This window comes from Sphaeramia orbicularis, chromosome 15 (assembly GCF_902148855.1).
Source record: "Sphaeramia orbicularis chromosome 15, fSphaOr1.1, whole genome shotgun sequence".
Taxonomy (NCBI): Eukaryota; Metazoa; Chordata; class Actinopteri; order Kurtiformes; family Apogonidae; genus Sphaeramia; species Sphaeramia orbicularis.
The window spans coordinates 27,543,398-27,565,650 of NC_043971.1; the positions used below are offsets into that span (position 1 = coordinate 27,543,398).

At 36.9% G+C, this 22,253-nt stretch overlaps 1 protein-coding gene across 1 annotated transcript in view; it reads right to left on the reverse strand.

The window, feature by feature from the left end:
• The window catches only part of anapc1 (anaphase promoting complex subunit 1), a 46,968-nt gene that overhangs the window by 23,369 nt on the left and 1,346 nt on the right, over positions 1-22,253 (reverse strand). The window contains 30 exon segments of the mRNA XM_030155208.1: positions 30-169; positions 1,225-1,311; positions 1,573-1,751; positions 1,951-2,024; positions 2,585-2,621; positions 3,231-3,309; positions 5,056-5,204; positions 6,726-6,817; positions 9,695-9,864; positions 10,074-10,165; positions 10,168-10,183; positions 11,089-11,163; positions 11,262-11,393; positions 11,604-11,659; positions 14,170-14,230; positions 15,410-15,553; positions 15,991-16,011; positions 16,014-16,130; positions 16,252-16,317; positions 17,449-17,539; positions 17,658-17,753; positions 18,091-18,309; positions 18,409-18,540; positions 19,283-19,440; positions 19,524-19,669; positions 19,755-19,828; positions 20,050-20,132; positions 21,483-21,580; positions 21,705-21,747; positions 22,079-22,243. Coding sequence (XP_030011068.1) covers positions 30-169; positions 1,225-1,311; positions 1,573-1,751; positions 1,951-2,024; positions 2,585-2,621; positions 3,231-3,309; positions 5,056-5,204; positions 6,726-6,817; positions 9,695-9,864; positions 10,074-10,165; positions 10,168-10,183; positions 11,089-11,163; positions 11,262-11,393; positions 11,604-11,659; positions 14,170-14,230; positions 15,410-15,553; positions 15,991-16,011; positions 16,014-16,130; positions 16,252-16,317; positions 17,449-17,539; positions 17,658-17,753; positions 18,091-18,309; positions 18,409-18,540; positions 19,283-19,440; positions 19,524-19,669; positions 19,755-19,828; positions 20,050-20,132; positions 21,483-21,580; positions 21,705-21,747; positions 22,079-22,243 — 3,092 coding nt within the window.

Genomic DNA, 22,253 nt, shown 5'->3' on the forward strand with positions numbered 1-22,253 from the left:
ACACATATACACAAATACACAATACCCACTTGTTTTCTTTCTCCTCTATGTACTCGTGGTCAGACACCTCAGGTAGCTGGACCACACTGACTCGTACTGGCCTGGAGCTCTGCAGGAGCCTCCTGACTTCCTGAATCCTTAGATCTTGACTCCAGATCAGCCCTGTGACCTGAACAGGTGTACGAGACATGAGCATTAAAATTTCTCATGGTAAATCCCTTGAGTTACTCTTAGCAAGTCTAACTAAACCAGCCTCAAAAGGAGCACACAATGCATGTAAGAGGCAAAAACAGCATTAAAAATATAGTCAGGGTTTCTGCACATCTCAAAGATTGTTTTTCTTTTTAGACCATTATAAATATAATTACATTTTCCTCAGCTGCTTTGGTTCATTTTTCAGATCCAAGTTGAAATTCTGCAATTCTTCCACATCACCTAGTCACTTTCTGTATTTACTGAATAAACAAAAAACCAACACACTTGACCTTTAACATCTATTTCATGTCTCTGGCAAAAACACTGCAAGTAGGACAAATAAGTTCCTGATTTGAGAATTGTCTTGTATAAACTGCTTCATGTTTGTTGTTTTTAACAGCCTTCACCCAAACCCAATTTTCTCATAATAAACCATATATGATGAAAGTGATACAGAAGAAACAATTTTAACATGCACTAGCTGCAGAATGGTTATCGGGTCAATGTTGGTTTTGCTTTGTATTTTACAGTACGATCTATTCAAAATTTCATAGTATTTGACAGCAAACTGAAGGTAAAGCCATTTTATAAAAGTTATAATTTCCCAATTGAACATTTTTGATAAATTAGTGGATTTTAGGCTTGGCCTGGAGAAACCCTGAGTACACATATTAATAATGGATTAGCTTTCTATAGAGCTTTTCAAGGCACCCACAGTGCATTACATTTGCTCTCACATTCACACTCTGGTGGTGGTGGTAAACTACATTTGTAGCCACAGTTGCACTGGGGCAGGCTGACGGAAGTGTAGCAGCCAATTTGCGCTTAACAGCCCCTCTAACCACCCCCAAACATTCATATGATTTCAAACACCAGTGTGAGTGACACTGGAGGCAAGGGGGGTTAAGTGTCTTGCCCAACGACACAACGGCATATGACTAGGACAGAATGAGATTCGAACCACTCTTCGGTTATTGGACGACCCACTCTACCTCCTGAGCCATGGCCGCCCCATGATGTATATGTTACCTCTTGAATTATGTCAGACATCCCATCTTCCTCCTCATCTACTTCTGTGGTGGCGGGAGGCTCCAAGGACAAGCCTGAACCAACAGACTACAAACACACAAAAGACATATTCATCAAATATCAACATTATGTTTAGCGGGAAGATATTGGAATGGCACACATCAATGGTCTTCTAGACCTGAAATCATATGACAGATGTTGAGGTTTACAGACAGCATCCTTTAACACATGCTTGACCTAAGTAAGATGACTTTACTGACTCGTCATTTTCTCAGTTTGGCAAATGCATCATTATATGTAGCAACATGACATGTATAGTGGTGAAAAAGTCAGGTGTGTCATGCTTACCGATTTACTTTTGGCCAAGGTCATCTTATGGGCTTGTTTGGTTAGGTCTTGTCGCCCAATCAACAGACAGACTTCTTCTGACCAATCAGAACATGGTTGCTCACGGCAACGATAGATTGCCTCTCTGATAGGCAGAGCCACACCAAAGGGGACTGATTCCAGGTCCTTCAGCGTGAAACCTAAACCAGAAGAATAGAGGAGGATGTCCTTTTTTTCTTTGAACATGCAATCAAAAGTGTCCTGGTTTAAGTGCACTTATAACAGACTGTATTTGACTGAGCAGGTGTGAAGACACAAATTTATACAAAGCAGATAATCAGTGCACATTTTCTGAATAGAGAGAATTAAAAATCAGTTTTTAAAATCAGTTCACCTTACCTTCTGAGGTGAGCCAGACCACCAGCTGTTCTGCTAGACTCTCAGTAGCAAACTTGACCCTTACACTGCTCTGTCTAGAATGAATAGGAAGTTTAGATTAACAAAAATAACCATTGCTAACTGACTGAGCAAAAGACTGGCCTACTATGAATGAAGAAAAAGGACAAAAATTAAACAAAGCAAAAGTGTAAAGTCTTTTGAAACCAATAAACTCTGACATTGTGATAATAATTGTTCAGGTGCTTTTTGATAAAAACTGTGTTTGTAGTAAACCTGGTGTGAATAATGCCTGCACTAATGCCATGAGCTCTTTAAATAAACAGATTTTGTTAAGTGCGTTTAGTATCTTCTTTATTTAAATATCCCACTTTAAAACACCCTGAGATTCTGTTAAAATTACACAGAAACATGGATATGGAGACAATGACATTAGAGGAGAGAGGAAATCAGCCTTGTAGCATTTTCTGCATTGACTAATAGTAAAGATACACACAAGAAAGAAAAGAGGGTGGGAAGAGATAGAGGTGGGGATTAAAACAACGTTTTATTTTACCCGACAATTTAACTTAGCCGCTTTAAAAACATTAAAATACTGTTATTTTAAATGTTTTATCACATTTCTGCGATGTTTTACCTTCTGATGTGTGGTTCACTGATGCAGGACTTTTGACCTGAGAAAGGACGGGATGAGAGAGGAAAATGGTGGGAGAAAATAGGTCAACCAGCTTGAGTTTCTGAGCCTTTGTCTGACATTGTAAAGCTTGCTCAATACTGTTTTCAACTTTGTTTTCTCTTGACTCTGCCATTCAGTTTCACATGCTAACATGTGTTACTGGTGAGCAACAAGTGCAAGTAAATAAAGGTGCCATTTTGTTCCTGATGTGTGGAGGATGGTATTTATGTGGGATGACATGCACTGTTTGGTTTTGGTTTTTTACTGAAAAATAGCATGATAGCCATGAAAAAAGGTCACACTGGATATTGTACAGCCACCCACCACATCAATCTTCAATAATGTTTCAGTGAAAAGGGCTGATCAAATACCTGTAGCACCTGGTGTCAAGCCTGTATTGGGTTTTTGTCAAAAACAAATCAGGAGAAATATAGCAAACAGGTGACGCACAAACTTGCATCACTTGCCTTCTGTGTTACTGGGGCCTGAAGCAGAAAACTTTGGGACTGGCAGATAATAAGAGCTGGTTGTCAATAATGTTCACATACAGTCCAAGGATCCAATTAAGCACCTTCAAGGCTGGCTAAAAACACTAACATACACTGACCTGCAGAGAGCTTGAACAGGTATTTTGACACTTCTGCCGATGTGGCAAATTCATCTCCAATGATGTAAAGAGCATAACTCTGAGAAAAACAGGAAATATACAACATATTAAACAATATAAACAATATAAATGATAAGCAAAGGTACATAAAATGTTCTTTGAGGGGGAGATGAAAGGTCTTGGATGATATTTACAATTATATGGGTTCAGACTAGAAGGCTAAATGCTTATTCTTTTCTGCTCTAACAGCAGAAACTGGCATAGGGTCAAACAACCAGGAATGAACCACAGTATCAGGGTCAAAACAAAGAATAAACCCATTGACTGCAGCATGTACAATGTAGAAGCACACACAAAAGGTGACTGGTCTTTGTTCCCTGCCACTGTCTATTTTTCAAGAATATACAACGTCATTGAAGTGAACCATACTTAAAAAGTCAAAATTTTACTGTGAAAGATGTTCAGGGTCATCAGGTCAATCCTGCAATCATGGAACTGGATTTTTAGCCTAACCAACTGCATCTGAATGCAAAAAAATAACTGTAGCAACAACAGTTTAGAGCTCCAAACAGACATGTCCACATGCATGATCGACACATTAAATTGTCTGACCCAAAATATTCTCATACTTTCAAGTTGTTTTTTCCTGTCTATGTTTGTTTTGATCAGTCTGTCTGTTTTTATCTGTTGTCATCCTCAGCTAGCTGAATCCCTCATCAACACACACTCATCTGCACATGCCCATACATAGCATGAAATAATTGCTTTTTATGTTCAGAAAAAGAACACCCACATTCCACAGAGGCATAATATGTGCAGACAGATGCTGAACTCTTTCCCCCTGAGCACATCAGAACAAGAGGAAACTTCAACCATTAATCTTAAAATCGAAGTTACAAGTGAGCAAATGAAATGTAATTTTAGTACATCAAATCTACTTGTATAAAAACTGTGAAGTCACATTATAATGCACTTACTGTACTTACTTGTACAAGAAAAATCCTAACACTTTAAAACCTTTTTGGCACTACAATACAATACATAAGGGTCATTCCAAAACAACTCATCAAGGTCTTTTTTATGTCAATAATTAATGTGAACACTTCTCTCAAGTTGATAGCTAACATTTATGTAGCTCTACCATAACTAAAAGTTATTTGGTCCTGTTTCAAAGAACTGCCACATGTCTTGCTAAATATATTTACAGAGCTGAAAAGTACACAAGTTTATTTTCCCATGAGGGACAATTTGAATTTCCCTGAAACATTTTATGTATATATTTTAATAAAAACATAATACGGGATTCTCTCATTTAGAGTAGAGGTTTAGGATTTTGCAAAGTCCTGTCAACACCAACACATAAAAAAGTGGTGCATTGATTGTGAAATTCTGGGCCCATTCCAGTGTTTAAAACATAATTTTCTCTTTGTTTTATTTTCTGTCTGTTACTTATTCCCTTGTGTAGTATAGAATGTCCATTTTCAGGCCCTCATCAAATTATGAGCATGAACTCAATCATTAAATTTATGAAAAAAAAAAATATATATATAACAAAATAGATTAACATTGGATACTATCATTAAATAAATGACATCACATTTGCTGAGAGCTGTTGTTAGTCAAAGGGTCAACATTGGCCGAGACCAAGGTTCAGCTAATACATCTGTACATCCTGAGTTGTCATGTGATTACTTTTTTCCAAAGAAATCCATGAAGCAAATAGGGAAACCTTTAGTAAGAATGGAAAAATGTCGGAAATAAAACACTATGGGTCTAAATATCAGTAACAAAACCAATGCAATAGACAGAGGGTCTTCATTCATACCAGAACCAGCAGCTTGGTCCTCTGACAGATGCCGGGTAGGTATGGGAATGGAGGGATCTCCTCGCCTCTTAAACAGTTACTGAGCCAGCTGAACACGCATGGAGGCTCCGCAGTCAAGAAAGACGGCCGCTGCATCTGACCAATCTGGGCTGTAGAAGGAAATGTGGGACAAGTGAAGAGAAAGAAAGAAGGGGAGAGGAGGAGGATAGGAGAGAGCAAGAAAAGGCACATGAATGGAGGACAAAGAAAAAACATAGTGTATAGTATTTTAAGATTAATTTGTTTTATCCAACATTCATAAATGAGGCTCTATGCTCCACAAAGAGGACTAACTTTCATAAATGAGAAACAAAACAGGGAGGGTAGTTTTACTTTTATGAATGCCACACAAGAAAAAATACATAATGCAACTGTGAGGAAACAATCAAAATGTTGACTGAGAGTAAAAGCGAACATTATAAGAAGTGTTAACTATTGAATGACTACCTTGGATTATATGATGTTGTGAGGTATTTAATGGTAATGCACGTTACAACCCTGTCCTAGGGCATTAATGACTCCAGAAGTTTTCAGATCGACTTATTTGTCAATAAAGTTGAAGTCTAGTCGACTTGTGTGATGACATCATCACATTGACAGCGGAGGAACAACACAGACACACAGCCGTTCAACAATGAGCAACTTGTACTAACATTCACTGGAACATTAACAATGTACAGAAAAGAGCAGAATAAAAAACTGGAAAGACACAAGCATCAACAGTCCTTCTCAGACACTGAACCAAAACAAAACATAGGTTAACACCTTGACTTTTCTTTTAAATTTAAGTGAACATAAAGTAGGAAAAGGTTAAGGCCACAGCAGCCAAGACACACTGCATGTTAGAGAAAAGAGCAGATTGTCTTCATGAAATAAATGAACAGAAAAATCCAAACACACTGGCTGTCCGAATGATTATTCAATATTGGTGGTGCTTGCATAGTTCACAGAACATTACTTAGACTATAGTTTTTCTAGATCACAGTCAGTTTAGTTATCCTACTCTGAGTCGTCTTCTTCCTTAAGTCTTGGCATTGCACTAGTGATACACGGGTGTTTTTTTTTTTTTTTTTTTAAACTGGCTTTGTGGAATTTTTTGACCCGCCCCGCAAATAAAGTGACATTTTTTGGACACGCACAAACCCAACCCGGGTCCGCTGATCTGCGCATCACTACTGCTCACTGCGCTCCATGTTTTCATGTATAAAGATGAGAGTATTGACATGCGCTGAATGGCAGCTCGCGCACTGTCAGGTGATGGAAGGGAGAGAGAGAATAACACACAACCAGTCGACTCCTCCAAAGTAACGTCGACTTGTGCCACAGATGTCGACACGTCGGCAAACCGACTTTTCAGTCAATGCCCTACCCTGTCCTGTAATTTTTTTTTTAGAGTTGTATTTCTATCTTAAACAGGAGACACTCTAAAAGGGGATAGTGAATGTAAATGTCAATATATGGTTGAATAATTACTAAACTACTGTGGAAGAAACCACAGACAAACAGAGAAGTGAAGACATCATGGGTAGTCTTTACGAGCAGCAGACCGTCTTGACCTTTCTATTGCTCTATAATATGTCTTGGCTGTTTCCTGGCTTGATACAATCATTAGAACACTAAGTGGGTCTTACCCTGGTCTATGAGGCAACTTTCATTGAAGCCACTAATTAATGAAGGATAGTCTCTCCAGTACAGATCCACATATGCATCCAACTGCAGGTCTCTGCAACAAAAATGAAATACTTGTGAGAAGGACCTCTAAGCCATGAGCACTGAAACAAAGTCATGAAAAGCTTGGTAATAAAGATTAAGGGCCAAAACAGTGGGAATCCATCAAAGCTCACCAGCAGATAAAGGAGACAACACAGAAGAGCTAAAGGCCAAGTCCTTTTCTTTTTTCTTTACATTAAGAATAAATAACAGCCATGGTGATAAATAAATCCAAGACAAAGCAAAGATAAAATCCTTATTAACTCATTAAGCGGCAAAGTTGCAATATTGCTACAAGCAACATAACTGAATGAAACAGACAGCTTTTTGAAATCTTAATACCAAATTGAATATTAAAAAAACAAACAACAAACAAACAAAACCTCTGGCACCTAAAGGGATAACTCTGCATTGTTTCAGATTCCTGGTGACTGAAATGCAGAACATTCAATCAAACTTAAAAAATAGCTGCACATTCTCTGTGGCATTTAAGTTGACTCTGAGAACTAATTAAACACATACTCTGAGAAATTAGCAGCTATAGTTCAATTACCATTTTGCTTAACATCAGATAATCAATACTTTTTAATCCTGTTACTGAGCCTTGAACCTCTGACTCAGTGTTCTGTGTGTGCACTGAAGAAGACTTAATGTATGCAGATATCCAACTCTGGAAATCTGGTATAAAACCTCATGTGTTTGCATATAATACACACACAGCAGACCATATGTGCCTGGTATTTATAAGATATTTGTTTTTGTTACTGTGAAAAAAAACAGAAGCAATTGTCATAAGTACAAATTTAAAGTTCAGTGTATAAGTTTTTGGTGGATTTAAAGCTGCAGTGCTCGATGGGTTTTAGTATTATTGGGAAAATTCCATTATTACCTTTCAGCACATTATAACTCAGTGGTCTGAGATGACATGACAAAGATGTATTTATTTATTTATTGCCTATTTTTCTTCTGAAAATCCACCCTATGAAACCTGGATGTTTAGCTAATCACAGGTGTTTTCAGACCAGTAAGAGGGTTATATAAGTGATTGACAGCTCTAATAACCTATCGCTGATCAGATTCTGTCAGATGTGACTTTGTTGCTCTACTGCAGGGGTCTCAAACATGCGGCCCGGGGGCCAAATGCAGCCCACCAAAGGTTCCAATCTGGCCCATTGGATGAATTTGCAAAGGGCAAAAATTCCACAGTCAAGGCTGTCAAACTCATTTTAGTTCAGGTTCCACATTCAGACCAATATGATCTCAAGTAAAATATGAGCATAATAACCTGCAAAAAAATAATTACTCCATATTTTCTTCTAAGTTTGATGTGAAAAAAATATTTCATTATGTCTATAAATAATGACAACTTCAAATTTTTGTCTCTATTTTAATGCAAAAAATAACAATAAATTATGAAAATATTTACATTTACAAACTATCCTGTAACAATAAAATGTGAATAACCTGAACAACTATGAACAACCTGAAATGGCTAAAGAAAATTAAGCACAATTTTAACAACTCGATCCATAATTCATATGTATAAATGATAAGTTGAGGCATGATATTGTTAAAATTTTTAAAATTGTTAAAATTACTTTTCTTAAGAAATTTCAGTTTTTTCAGATTATTCACATCTTTTTTGTTTGGATAGTTTATAAATTAAGTATTTTCATAATTTAATGGGGTTTTTTTTACACTAAAACAAAGACAAAAATTTGGAGTTGTCATTATTTATAGGTTATTATGCTATTATTTTACTGGTCCAGCCAATTTGAGATCAAATCAGGCTGAATGTGGCCCTTCAAAAAAATGAGTTTGAGACCCCTGCTCTATTGTGTCTTGACATGGAAACTTGAAAAAGTAGCTTCAGTTCTCCATAAAGGCAGTAAACACCCAGTCCATCTAGCTTTACATCTAGTCTTTTGATTTTTTTTGCATGCAGTTTCAACCCAGTTTAGGCTCCTGCAGCTTTAGTCAGATCTAGGTTGTTTTTTTTATTATTATTATTATTATTGAACAATGAAAATACATAAATAAAAAATGGTTGCGTTTTTTGATCCCTTAGAATAAATCATTTCTATACAGAGGTAAGTCACCATGTTACACCATCATGTCCTTCAGTAGCCCAGAATGAATTTGTATAGTTTTTTGAGTGGTCTCCAGAATTAAGATACATTATATTTCCATTTCTATTTGCATGTGGACCAGAGTCATAACACCTAGAAAAATTAAAGAACAAACCAAACATGCAATACCAAAGTCATTTGACATTTTTTATGTTTTTACTGTTTTGTTTTTTATGTTTGCAACTGTAGGGGGATGAGGAGATGACAAGATCCCACTACACACTGACACCTTGTTAATCATCTGTTATATTATAACTGTGCTTATCTCTTAAATATTTAAAGTAATGTAGCCAAATGATAAAGATGTTCTCTGTTAGTAGAAATAATTCAATAGTAAATGTCATCAGAATCATGTGATAAATTCAGTAAACACTGCATACATTTTGCATCTTAACCAAACTATTGAGACACAAATGGTGTAAACTGGTCAGACTACTGCATAATTAATAAACCATTGAGATAATCATTTTAGCTACAACCAGTTAATTTAATAAAAGATAAAAACAGACTACATGAAAGGCAAACACTGCCAGCTGTGAAGAGCACTTCACCCTCCTACATCCACCCCCTCTGCTATTGTCACTGTCACCAATAACAGTCACCATAGTTCAGGCTTAATTTTGCCTCAACTGTTTTTAACTCGGCTCATTGAGTTCTACGCAATTTTTACTCTGTGAATCAATTCACAAATACAAGGCACAAACCCACTTGACCTAATGTAATAGAAAAATGAAAAGCACACACAAAGAAGGGGTCGGTACCTGGCCAGCTGTTGTAGCAAGCAGACCAGTGAGGAGGTGCTGGCTCTCTGCAGCTCATCCAGCTGCAGCTCTTCATAGAGCAGATGGAGAACGTAGAAAAGGGAAGGGATGTGAGGGAAGAGTGGAGCTGAACTATCCAACTTCAGGGACGGACTAGAGGGAGGAGACACCTTGGAATGATGAAGGGTAAAGCAGAAAGAGATGTCATTACTGTTTTCTTTACAATTTATCAGCATTAAACATTCAGGAAAGAAAATATCGCTATACATTTTGAAAAAAAAAAAGAAAGACAGAAGAAGAATGAAGGGAAATTAACAAAAAGGAAGTTGGAGAAGGAAGAGGTGTTACATAAAACAGGCATATTGAATTAGATCCATACAGAGGACAGGCCGTCTGTCTCTTTGATGAGAGTATTGGAGTCGACTGGAGCAAAGACAGGCTGGGATGTCATCTGACGGTGATAGTGAGAGCCAACAAATAGTCCCAATCCTACAGTGCAACAAAGACAGAGAAAAAGACAGCTTGTCGAATACAATTGTCATTAAGTGTTCAAATCTAACGGCCCATGTTCACATCCATCTGAATGTGCTAAACTCTCACACACTCACACACACAAAGGTCACAAGGATGACGGGCTGACCAGCATAGTACAATTTAATCTGACTCATGTAGCTCCTCAGGTCAAACACACTTCACAACACAGACAAAGCCTCAAGCTGACTGACATTTATCAGCTCTATTTTGCTTTGATTACCCAGCCTTCAACTTACAGCAGGGATATTTTAAGAAATATGTATTTGGATGAGGGATTGTAGAAAATCCTTTTTCAGACCCAAAACTGAGAAGAAACATTAATGTCTCATCATCATCTGCAAAACAATATGTTAAAATAACAACACTTCTGGCTATTTTTTTTTTTGTCTTCGAACTTACTATGAAGCAATAATGCAGCATTCCCATGTCTTCATTTGAAATGGTGCATTATAGGTAAAATTCTTCATTTTACAGCCAAAAGTATTAGTGAAAATAACCATAATAATATCTACATCAACTCATGCCATTCACTGTTCATTTATCTAAAAGTTAAAGTGATGGAAGTGTACAGATCCTAAAACATAGTGTGTAAATCAGGATTTATTTATGTTTTGTTTGCTTCAAATATAATATTCCATATTATAACAATTGATCAACTCATTTGATTCAAAAGAAAGGCCTCATTCCTTTTCTTTCTCTTTTATGAAAGTCAGATGTTAATTTTGAACTCCACACTAAAATAAAGCAAACTCTCTGTAGCTCACATTTTAACTTTAACTAGCTTTAACTTCACTCAGTAAAAGATGACTGATATTTTAATTTTGTTTCAGACATCAACAGTTTATACAATAATCACACACCTCATCAGAGCCTCCGTCAGAAGGACGAGCCTTCTTGGCTGCAATCACTGGTGAGAGAGGCACTTCAAAATGGAGCTGTTGAAGGAAGGGGGTTGAGAGCAAGGTCAAGATAAATAAGTGTGTAAGGTTAAAAAAAGGTTTCAGGTACAGAATGGGAAACACAAGAGGCTCACGTTGCGGGTCCACACAAGGCGCTCCGTGTTGTAGCCCATCAGTGTCATGAAGCATGTGACAAACAAGTTCCACTCAGCATGAGCACTGGGACCACCAGGGGCGTTGTAGATGTTATACCACTTCACCAAAACCTGTTTTCATTGGTACAAATACATCTATTAGTTTGTATAATAGCAAACACCCTCTTATATTTAAGCAGGATTTAAAACTAGTAATAAAGGTTTTGTTTTTTTTACATAATACAAAAATATAGAACATATAATATAATCATTTCATAAAGGATGTGGGGGTCTTTTGCAGCATAAAATTGGCTGATTTATAGAAGCTATCATTCCACAAACCTTCATTGCAGCTTCCTTGGGTAGGATAAAGCGAATCGCTTGAAGACATTTTCTCACTACAAAAATAAAAAGTGACAATGTTGACAACTGAAAAAGGCAAAGAATATCATTTTAAAAGATATTTAGTCAGTTAATATATGCTCTAAAATTGAGGTATAAGCCTCAGCAACAGGTCAACCAAAATGCAATGTAATGTTTCTTGACAATAAAAAAGTTGATCATTATAATTATGAAAATATACAGAAATAATCTCAGGTTGTTGTTCCATCTGTGAAACTTGAAAAAAAATCTATAATAAATTTACACACATTTTATCAAACCACTGAAATATATTTTTTAGGTTTAAAAAGCCATGTGAGAGATAAGGCAACATGTTTCACAGGTAAAATAACTGAAAGCCATGTTTGCACCAAACCACAACCCTCATACCTATTTGAATTAGACCATGATAATCCTGTGCATTAAACAGAACACATTCAAAACCCTGTTTAAATGACCTTGCTAGTATGAATCAGTGGGCAAACAAAGAAAACAAAATACATGATTGATGGATCAATATATATTGTCAGAGCAGCAGAACTAAATATTTTCAAAGAATAATTTCACTGGTATCACACAATTTCCTGCCTTATTCCACAAATATCAGAAAACAAGCAAAAGTGAAATAAAGAAAAGAACCCTCACTACCACAGTGATTAGTTCCCCAGTGTCTTCAAACAGCTCTGACCAATCAAATTCCTAATCAGCATCACCAGGATATCTTAATTGAACAACCAGAGTGGGAAAGGTCAGGGGAGAGGTGGATAAATGCCATTTCATTAGTGGAAGAAAGCCTCGTCTGTGGGATCGATTACAAAATAATGGGGAAAAATGCATGGCAAAGACACAAAGGTAGACACACATAAGATATGGAGAATAATACACATATATCAGTGATGTTCAACGCTTTTAAAAAGAGAAAAGATTCAACAAAAGCACAGAGAGAACAGAAAGGTTCATGGTCAGAACTGACATGCACAACTGAACAGACCCAGAGACCAATTAGAGGTAATCAACACAGAAAAAGAGATACCATCCGATCTCACCTTTAATTAGCTAAAACATCAACATCTTCATACACAATAGAGGTGGACTGATGGTAGATTCCAGACTAATAAAATAATAACACTTGGGAGCAGAAAATATCACCTTCCCCCAACATTAACAAAGTCGAATTCAGCACTGTTAGAAATCAACCACTTGTCTTTATTGGAGCAATTTAATTATTATTATTTAACATCTCAGGAAAAGTAATAAATGGCTAAATGATGCGGATCACTGAACACCAAAATCAATCTAAGTAATCAATAAATCTGGAACTGAGCACAAAAAGTCAGGTCTACTGCTAAGATCTACTAAGTTCTATAATACCAGTAATTTGTAAAACATCCTAATGGCTGTGATTAATCAGCCAAACCACTTACAGTGTCTGTCTCAAATATATACATATTTTAATCTGACTGTTATAAATTAGAGAGACACAAACACAGGAGTAATAATAGCTCAGTCTAAAAAATATTATATTAACCCACTGACTGAATTTCTCCATTATTAAAAAGAATATAGAACCATATACAGTGTCACTTACATGTCAAAAAGTGAAATTTAGTAAAACAATAATAATGGTAATAATAATTTAATAAGGATTTCACTGGTGGACAGGAGGATAGTGGGGTCTTAACAGAAGGATGACAGTAAGTTGCGAACCTTACTATTACAATCAATTCCTTGCAAACACAGAGGTTTGTGTATCCAATAAAATAGGCATAGTCGATCTAGAAACTCACACATACATCACACTGAACAACCATCAACTCTGAAAAGCCATTAATTACAAGAGGTAGTGTGAAGTTAAGCTACCCCATTACATGAGGTTCCCACACGTACTGAATGTTAATACACACTTCAGTTCACTCACACCTTTCCACTGTTATTCCCCCAACACTTAATTACATGTATATTCAGAAAAAACAGGTGCAAAATATAGATTTCCCAGAGGAAGTTATACCAATCTTCCTGAGATCATATTGATTTTTACTCTGCTTTGGCCACACATTGTATTAATAATTATCAAAAATGAATATGAAAAAAAGGAAGGAAAAAAGTGAACCAGTGCATCTGATTTTACCATCAGAGTTCAACATGAAAACTTTACTGATGCAGAGGATGATTCATTATCATGTTGCCCTCTGTGTGTGCGTGTGTGTGTGTTGTAATGGCATCCACAATACATCAAGATTATACGTCACTGCCAAACAACATAGGGCAGCTCTCAAACCTAATTTCCAGGGACTAACTGCTCTGACTCAGCCTGTGGTGTGTTTTTCTGTGTGCATATGTGTGTGTTTCTGTTCTCACTTAAAAAGATACACAATACAAACCATCCCTGACATACAACAGCAATATGCCATAATGTACCTGACGCTTTCTGCATGTAGCAAAGCAAGTTACAAGATCTTTTTCAAAAATAAAAAGATGGTCAAAAACAGTTAGCAGGTAACATTGTGTGCATTCATGTGTATCTCACCAAGCTCAGAGGTTGCAATTTCTGGGATAGAAATCCGCAGCATTGTGGCATTGCTTAGCTCCTAGAGAGAGAGAGAGACAAGACATTTAACATTAACCTTTACATTCCATTCATTTATTTGACTGCAATAAAAAAAAACTAACTAAAACTTTGCCTCTAAATTTACTCAAGTAGTCATCCCAAAGTCATATCTAGACCAGAAAAATAATGGAATATCATTCAGAGCAGCTCTGAATTACTGTGGAGGAGACAAATTTTTCACATTCTCACAGCACATTATGTCAACATTTGACTTGTGTGGATTTCGTTCTGGAGGGAAAGTTTAGATCAAATTATCCCTAATGAATGCATTTTCTTGTCATCATTAGACAGAACAGCTAAGCTGAAAAGAGAGAAGCCCAGAGAAAACAAAACAACAGTCAAACAACACACGTGCTTTGAAAACTCAGCATTAGCAAACAATTAGCCCTCAGACCAGCGGAGTTAAAGAGGATAATGTGAGGATCAATGTACAGAGGGGAGTACGTCAAAGCATCAGCCTGAAGTCAAAGTTTCACACTTTTAAAGGGGATTGTTTAATGTATGTGTTTGGAGAAACATAAAAAATGGCTATGTTTACATGCACAAAATATCAGTTTTTGTGGAAATATAATTGCCCCAATAAGCTGTTCACATGGCTAATAATGAATATTCTTATTAAATGTGGCTTCTTTGCATGCCTCTATGCATTCCCCTATTGAAAACAGGCCTCTCTCTTCAATTCCTTCGGATATACTGAAAAGGTTGTTTTTGTAATGTTAGTGTGCATCCAAAAAATTGTGTTTATATTTGACTCCGTATGACTGTATATAGCCATAAACATAAAGTTTTCATCGTGGCATCTATATCTATCAGAGAGGATCCTTGTCTACATTCTGTTGTAAACAGAGGTAGTGTGTTTTAACCAGAGGTAAAATGCACATGAGAAGCATAGTGTGCTGCACAAATATCCTCATAAAACTGGAACATCAGTCTGTCCCATATGCCTAAGACCCCACTCAGACAAAGACCTAATTCAGAATATCCAACATGATACACTGCTTACATTAAACCTTATATTAGGTGTGCATTCAAAACACAGTAACACATGTGGTTATGTATTGCATCATTTCCAGAAAAAGTCAAACTTGCAAAAACACACTGAAGAAACTCAGTGTTGATCTCTTATCAGTTTGTCTTTTTTCAAAATACCCAAACCTACCAGTGTGACTCGGTTGCAGACAGGGTCCCGCAAGGCACAAATGTAGGGTGCACTCTGCTGAAAGGGGTAATCTTCCAAAAATGAAGCTTCATGGTGTTTAAAATTTGGACCTCTCAGTTCTGAAACTGGAGAAGGCATCACAGCCTACAGAGGAAGGGACAACAGATGAATGAAGTAAAAGCAAAAACAAAAGAAAAAGAAGGACTCTAAATAGAACAAAGAGATTAGGAAAAATAAGAATACAGGGATGTATCATTTAAGATTGTAAGGCTACATGTTTCTGACAAATTATTTCCCTGTCAAAAGGCGGCACTAATGTAATTATCACACAGAAATGGAATAACTATGGCAGGAAACCAAATCAAGCCTCCAATGTTTACTGTGACAGATTATTTTGCCCTATAGAAAATTGTTAATCAGACTGTAAAAGATTGAATAGCAACAAGGAGGGGAATGATATCCACAGCTATAGAAACTGTGTGCAAAGAGAAGAACACACATGAGGCATGATCCAAAGGGATTTGCACAAATTAAAATTTAAAAAAAAAAAAAAAAAAAAAAAAAAAAACCTCACAATTTACCTCATCCAGCTCTTGTAGATGTCCTACTGCCAACAGGTATTTGGGGTGCTAACATTGTCCACTGGGGTGCTGAAGTGAGACAGATGGTTGGTCAGGCTGAAGGTGGGTGGCAGGAGGCCAGGAACAAACACCTTACTCACCTAAAGAAACCAGACTCACTTCAATAACCAGAAATGTCAAAATGGTTTTATCTTGAGTGTAAAATTACTGGTTAATCAGTTCTGTTAATGACTTTGATTAAAATTTTGAGTTTGTTCTTACTCTGGTGATTCCAGTGTAGAGGGACCAGACTGCCACAGGCCTCCAGAACAGCATGGCACCTATATTCTGATTTACAGAGTTTCAAGATGAACGGAAAAAGAAAGAATAAAACAGTTGTGACATAAGAGTCCCTGAAAATAGAGGTACATCTAAAACAGGTTTGGATTTCAATAAACATTTAAGTTAAAAAGGACTATTTAGGCGCTTTAATCATTCCACTGTTACGCTCAGTTTTAATATATCTGGTTGGCTCTCAGATCTATTGTAATGTGTTAAATTTGTTTTATTCAAGTTCAATTCCTTTTTGTATATTTAGTGATTACCCATAGCACAAGGCTTTTATGAAGGCCGGTTGTTTCGTAGCTGCTACCATGAAGTCCTGTGAGTCAGAGATTTAGTTCTGCTATAAATATACACGAAGGTTTCTGTGTGTTAGGGGAATAAGTAAATACCAAATTATTCAGAGAGAGATGCATATATATCCAGATATATTAAAGAGGATACAAGATGACTTCCTACACTGTATTAACAAGTTCACCAGCCCAGCCCAGTTGAACAGAGGAGTAAATATAAAAACTCAAATATACTGCTGCTACATTCAGTCCCGGAAAAAATTATTAGACCACCCCTTGTTTTCTTCAATTTCTTGTTCATTTTAATGCCTGGTACAAGTAAAGGTACATTTCTTTGGACAAATATAATGATAACAACAAAAATAGCTCATAAGAGTTTCATTTAAGAGCTGATATCTAGCCATTTTCCATGTTTTCCTTGATAATAAAAAAATCACTTAAGTTCTTACATCAATAGCTATGCCATTGTACTGACAAAAAACAGTGCTTTTAGGCATTCCATGTTTTGTTTTCTGTCTGTTTTAGTCACATGATACACACAGGAGTTATTACTTGATTGCATAACCATTGTTTTCGATGACTTTTGATGGTCTAATAATTTTTTCCACGACTGTACACTGGTTCTGATTTCCATCTATTGTATCGTATCATTTGTGAGCTTCGTTACTTGGTAGTGTTCATTCTTTGTCAAACAAATCTAGAAATACAAAATTGTAACTGGTTTGTACATTTTGATATCTCTAACAGAGACTTTCATGCCTTTATTTTGTCTTTTAAATTAAATACTGAAAAAATATTACAGCAGACAATAAAGAGACATACGTAATGGCCTGAATAAACAGACCTGCAGAGGTGCTGCGTCTTTGGCAGGGATGGTTTGGACTGAGGTGAAGATGAGCTGAGATGTATCATTACTTTCAATGAACTTCACACATCTGAGAAAAACAGATTAAATAAGACTTTAGCTAACAGTGTCCTATATGAAATATGTAAAGGTAACAGAAAAACATTCCCAGACTATGGAACCAGAGACTCCATGATATATTTATTGACCTGAGCTGCTGGTGAGACTCCACTAGGAAACAGAGATAGTGGTTTTCACATAGGTCAGAGGTCAGATATACTTTAGAGGCTTGACTGCTCATCTCCCTGCAATTAAAACAAATGCAAAACAACAATTAATCACAACTTTTGAAATCTTGTTCACTTTTGTCAATACATTACTGTGGTAAGGGGCAAACTTCACGATTTCTGGTGTTAAAGAAAATAGAGACTTATGATCTTAAGCCATCTTGCCAAACCTGATGTGTCTCATCAGTGTAGGTGATAAATTAAACTGAATGCAACTACACTTCACATTAAATAACCAACGATTTTAGTGGGGCAGAAATCACATTACAAATAAAGTATCTATAAATGTCTGTTTTTGCCATGAATCAATCACAGGCCTGTATTTGTTTTTAGTAAGGTCCTGTGCAGTTATTACCTGTGACAGCCAGCTGTGACTGATTCACTCCACAAATGTTCCAAGCATAGGTCTGGTATAATTGGCTCCATTTCTGGCACTAGCGTAGAATCATTGAGTGTGTTGTTGGAAGACGGCAACAAGCCATGGTGTCCTCTTGAGTTTGGGCTGTGGAAGGACGTATTAAACCGAGCTGCACCCGAGAATGATGGTGCTGCCATACCTGGGGAATGGGCACGACTGGAAAGAGAGGAAATTAGGAAAATAATCAAAGATACATTTATTTCTGCAGATTAGATTCAATTTTATGGACCACTCCTTTTACTTCAAGTAGCTCACCTGAGGGCGGCCATGTTGGATATACTGGGTGAATGAATACGAGAATGGACTGCTGGTGAAGACATCATAACCCTGCTCTGGTGTCCATGCAGAGTACTGTAGTGAAGAGGGGAACTGCTACCAATAGCAACACTAGGAGCAGAAATCCAACAGAGGAGCCAGATGACCATCTAATAAGCCACATTACTATATTATCAATATACAGTGGAGGGAGGATTACTTTTAAAATCTATTTCACTAAAGATGGCAATATAAATGTCCTTAAATATAATTTATAACACGTTTTTTTCTAGATTACTCAAAGTGGATCATCTCTGAACTATTCCAGTTTCACATTCACTCCTGTCAGACACTGATCACCAAATTGCTACCATGTTTCTGATTTTGTTGCAACTTTCAGAATCATGCAGTAGGTGGTGTTAGACTCAGAACGTTGGTTAAAAACACAGCTTTGACTTTTGCACCTCGTGTAACACCATTACATTTATTATTTATTTGTTATTCATATCAAAATTGGGTCTAATGATGAATAATTAACAGCATTTCTGCCTATTTTTGCCAGATTTAGTTTATGTTCTAATAAATAAGTGTATCTAAGGCAGGGGTCTCAAACTCCGGTCCTCAAGGGCCACTATCCTGCATGTTTTAGATGTATCCCTCTTCCAACACACCTGATTCAAATGATAAGCCTACCATCAAGCTCTGCAGAAGCCTGATAACGACCGTCAGGTGTGCTGGAAGAGGGAAACAACTAAAACATGCAGGATACCGGCCCTCGAGGATCTGAGTTTGAGACCCCTGATCTAAGGTCTGAGTGAATAATTCAAACAAATAATTATTACATTTTATAACACTCTGCCCTTCCTTTTCTTACCTTGTCCCAGTTGCAGGACCATGCCCAGTGCCACCAGCACCTCCAGGAGAGTCCAGACGGGAAATATTCCGGAGGTGCGAGGTCAGGAATCCTGAAGCCCTTAACCCTAAGGGTGTTCCGACTGGTTCTGCGGGACACTGCAGGACAGTGGATATCTCCTGAGAGTGTAAAGAGGTAGATATAGGTAATTAAAAGACAGGTAGGCAATCAGTGTGTATTGTGAGTTTGTTAAAGTGCTTACATCATGTGAGACTTTGCGCAGGACCCAGACAGAGTGAGTTCCTTGTACAGTGTCATAAGAGACAACCATAGAGGGCTGAGGGCAGCTGAAAACAATCTTCATGGCGGAGTCAGACACATACTGAACGCGGCAGCCTTCAAACAGACCTGGAAAACACACACAAAGATTATTTTTACTTATTACAACTGGACTGATAGACAGATGAAAATAGCAAGAGTGTGTTTGTCCTACCTGCAGGTTTGCACACTACTGGTGCAATCTCATCCAGAGGGTGCAACATGCTAAAAACTGTGGGCAGAGGTTCCCTGTGGAGAAAAAGAACTTAGTACCCAGCCAAATGATAACAGTTTGATTGTTTGCGTCTGCATCGGTAATTGGCATGTAAAATTGCTGAATATCTATAATTTTGGTGATCATGTTTTTACTGAATCCATGTGCATTGCTGTCTGCATGCATGACTGTCTAGATATCTCTGCCTCACTTTGTTTTGAGTTTGTGCATACAAGTGTGCAATGCAAGTGTATACCCGGGAGGGCTGAGCTGTGAGTCAGATGCTGTGCTTTTTCGTTCCAATAAAAGTCCAAACTTAGTCGCCCAGACGTCTGAAACCTGGAGGAGGTGAGAGAGAGAAGACCGAAGAACATTATCTTTATGAAGTGATGAGGAAATAAAGTTATGGTGGCATTAGAATCCTTACTTTTATGCCTTCTGTGGAAATACACGTCATACTTTATATCATGATAAATTGATGGCGGTAACTTAACCACAACTCTCTGAAGCATGGTTGGCTGCAGTTTCTTGAAGAAGCTTTGAGCATTTAAGTTCTATGAATACATATACTATAGTTCATTTTGGGTGTTTCAAAAACATTACTAATTATTTTCCTATTGAGAGCTACAGCCATGCAAAAGCAACTGTGCTGTGTTAAAAAGTCACAATTTCCCTGATATGTCATGACAACAGAACACCATGTGTGATAAACTAATGATATTAATACAAACACAAATTTACCTTTAAAGATATTCAGTGCAAACTTGAGATTATGGTTACTGGCCAGTACACCAATTATAACATGATACTAATATATTAAGGAATTCACTTTATCAATGGGAAGTGAAAGTAAAAGGATATAATCCTCTACAAGTATTTATATTATTAATACTATATGACAATTTACTGAAATGTTTGCCATGTCCAAAAAAGCTAAACAGTTAATCAAGTTCAACATTCATACAGAAGGGATGTAGTCCTGAGGATGCCCCAGTAGAAAGAAAGCCGACTTGTTGCCTATTGACCCATTTAATCATTTCAGTGTCAAACATTTGCTAATGTTTATCCACAACATTTCGTCATCACCTTAACAGGCCTAAAGCAAAAGACACAAACACAGAGGCAAAATCTAATTTGCTCCAAGAAAAAAGCCAACCAACCGTTTAGTGTGAATCAGCAGTTAAAAAAAAAAAAAAAATACTCATGATTAAATTAAACTGTGTTACCGTGCAATATCTCAGTAGGACCAACATCTATACCCAAAATACACAAAGTACTAACACATTCTCACAAAAACGCATCTGCATATCAAGAACCACAAAGAGAGAAAGGGTGTGCACAGAAAAAAATACCAGCCAAGTAAGATCACAATCACAGAGATCCTACCCAAGTGAATACAAACATCTGATATGAACAGGGTTCATTCTCCTTGTCAACCGTCCAAATGTTGTTATTAAAGGTTGACCAGACAGTGATTCTAGGGAATAACATTATCTGACTTACTATGACCCATACTGAACACACTGAAAAATCCCTAGCATTTATGCAGGAAAGACACAGCAGAGGACTTGGTGGCCTTAAATGTTAATCTGTTCCTTCAATATCTGAATGCAGCAAGTTAATTCAATTTCAAAAGCAAATTGTTATTTGGTCTTCCTATAGTATAACACATTTCCTCCTCCACCTTACCTGGAAGGGAAGAGGTGAAATAAAATCCTTTCCGGTCACAGTATGAACGTTGATACAGCTACTCTGGACAATACACACAGTTTGCTCCATCTCCTCCTCTGCAAAACAGAATCATAATGCATTTTCTTTTTACTTCTTAATATTTTAATAAAACCATAACAATAAATGATAAAAAAAACAATTACTTCTACTAAACAATAAAAAGTTTTTATGACACTGTACCATCTTTCTTGGTTTGAGGAACTGCAAAGTTACACCACAAGGCCTACAAATTGAAGAAAAGAAAGCATCAAAACCTTGAAAACTTATACTTAAAACTTACTACTCTACAAAATTCTTACATACCTTGCATGACACAAAACAGTATATACTGTAGATTTTATATAGGTGACAGATGACAGACATAGTAAAGCAGATTTTCATTGGATTTTGTTGCATAGAAAGATGAAACGTCTGCAAAATTTGTTTCAAATCTTTGTTTTTTTTGTTTTTTTAAATGTGAGTGCTTTGACATTATATTACAGGCGTACCCTCAAGCTAAAAAAAAAAAAGCATTATGGCAACTCAAAGGTTGAAAACAAGGTTCAGTTACCAACCTGCTGCACTGCACTGTCAACAGTGAAGGCTTTATACACATTGGAGGCTTGGGACCGGCTGCCCTGACTCCAGACAACAACATTTCCAGCTGTGTAGAGTTCCTCTTCAAACTCTACATCCTCTTCTCTGATTCCCACACAGCCTTTCCTCAGCTGCCAGCATTCCTGCTGATCA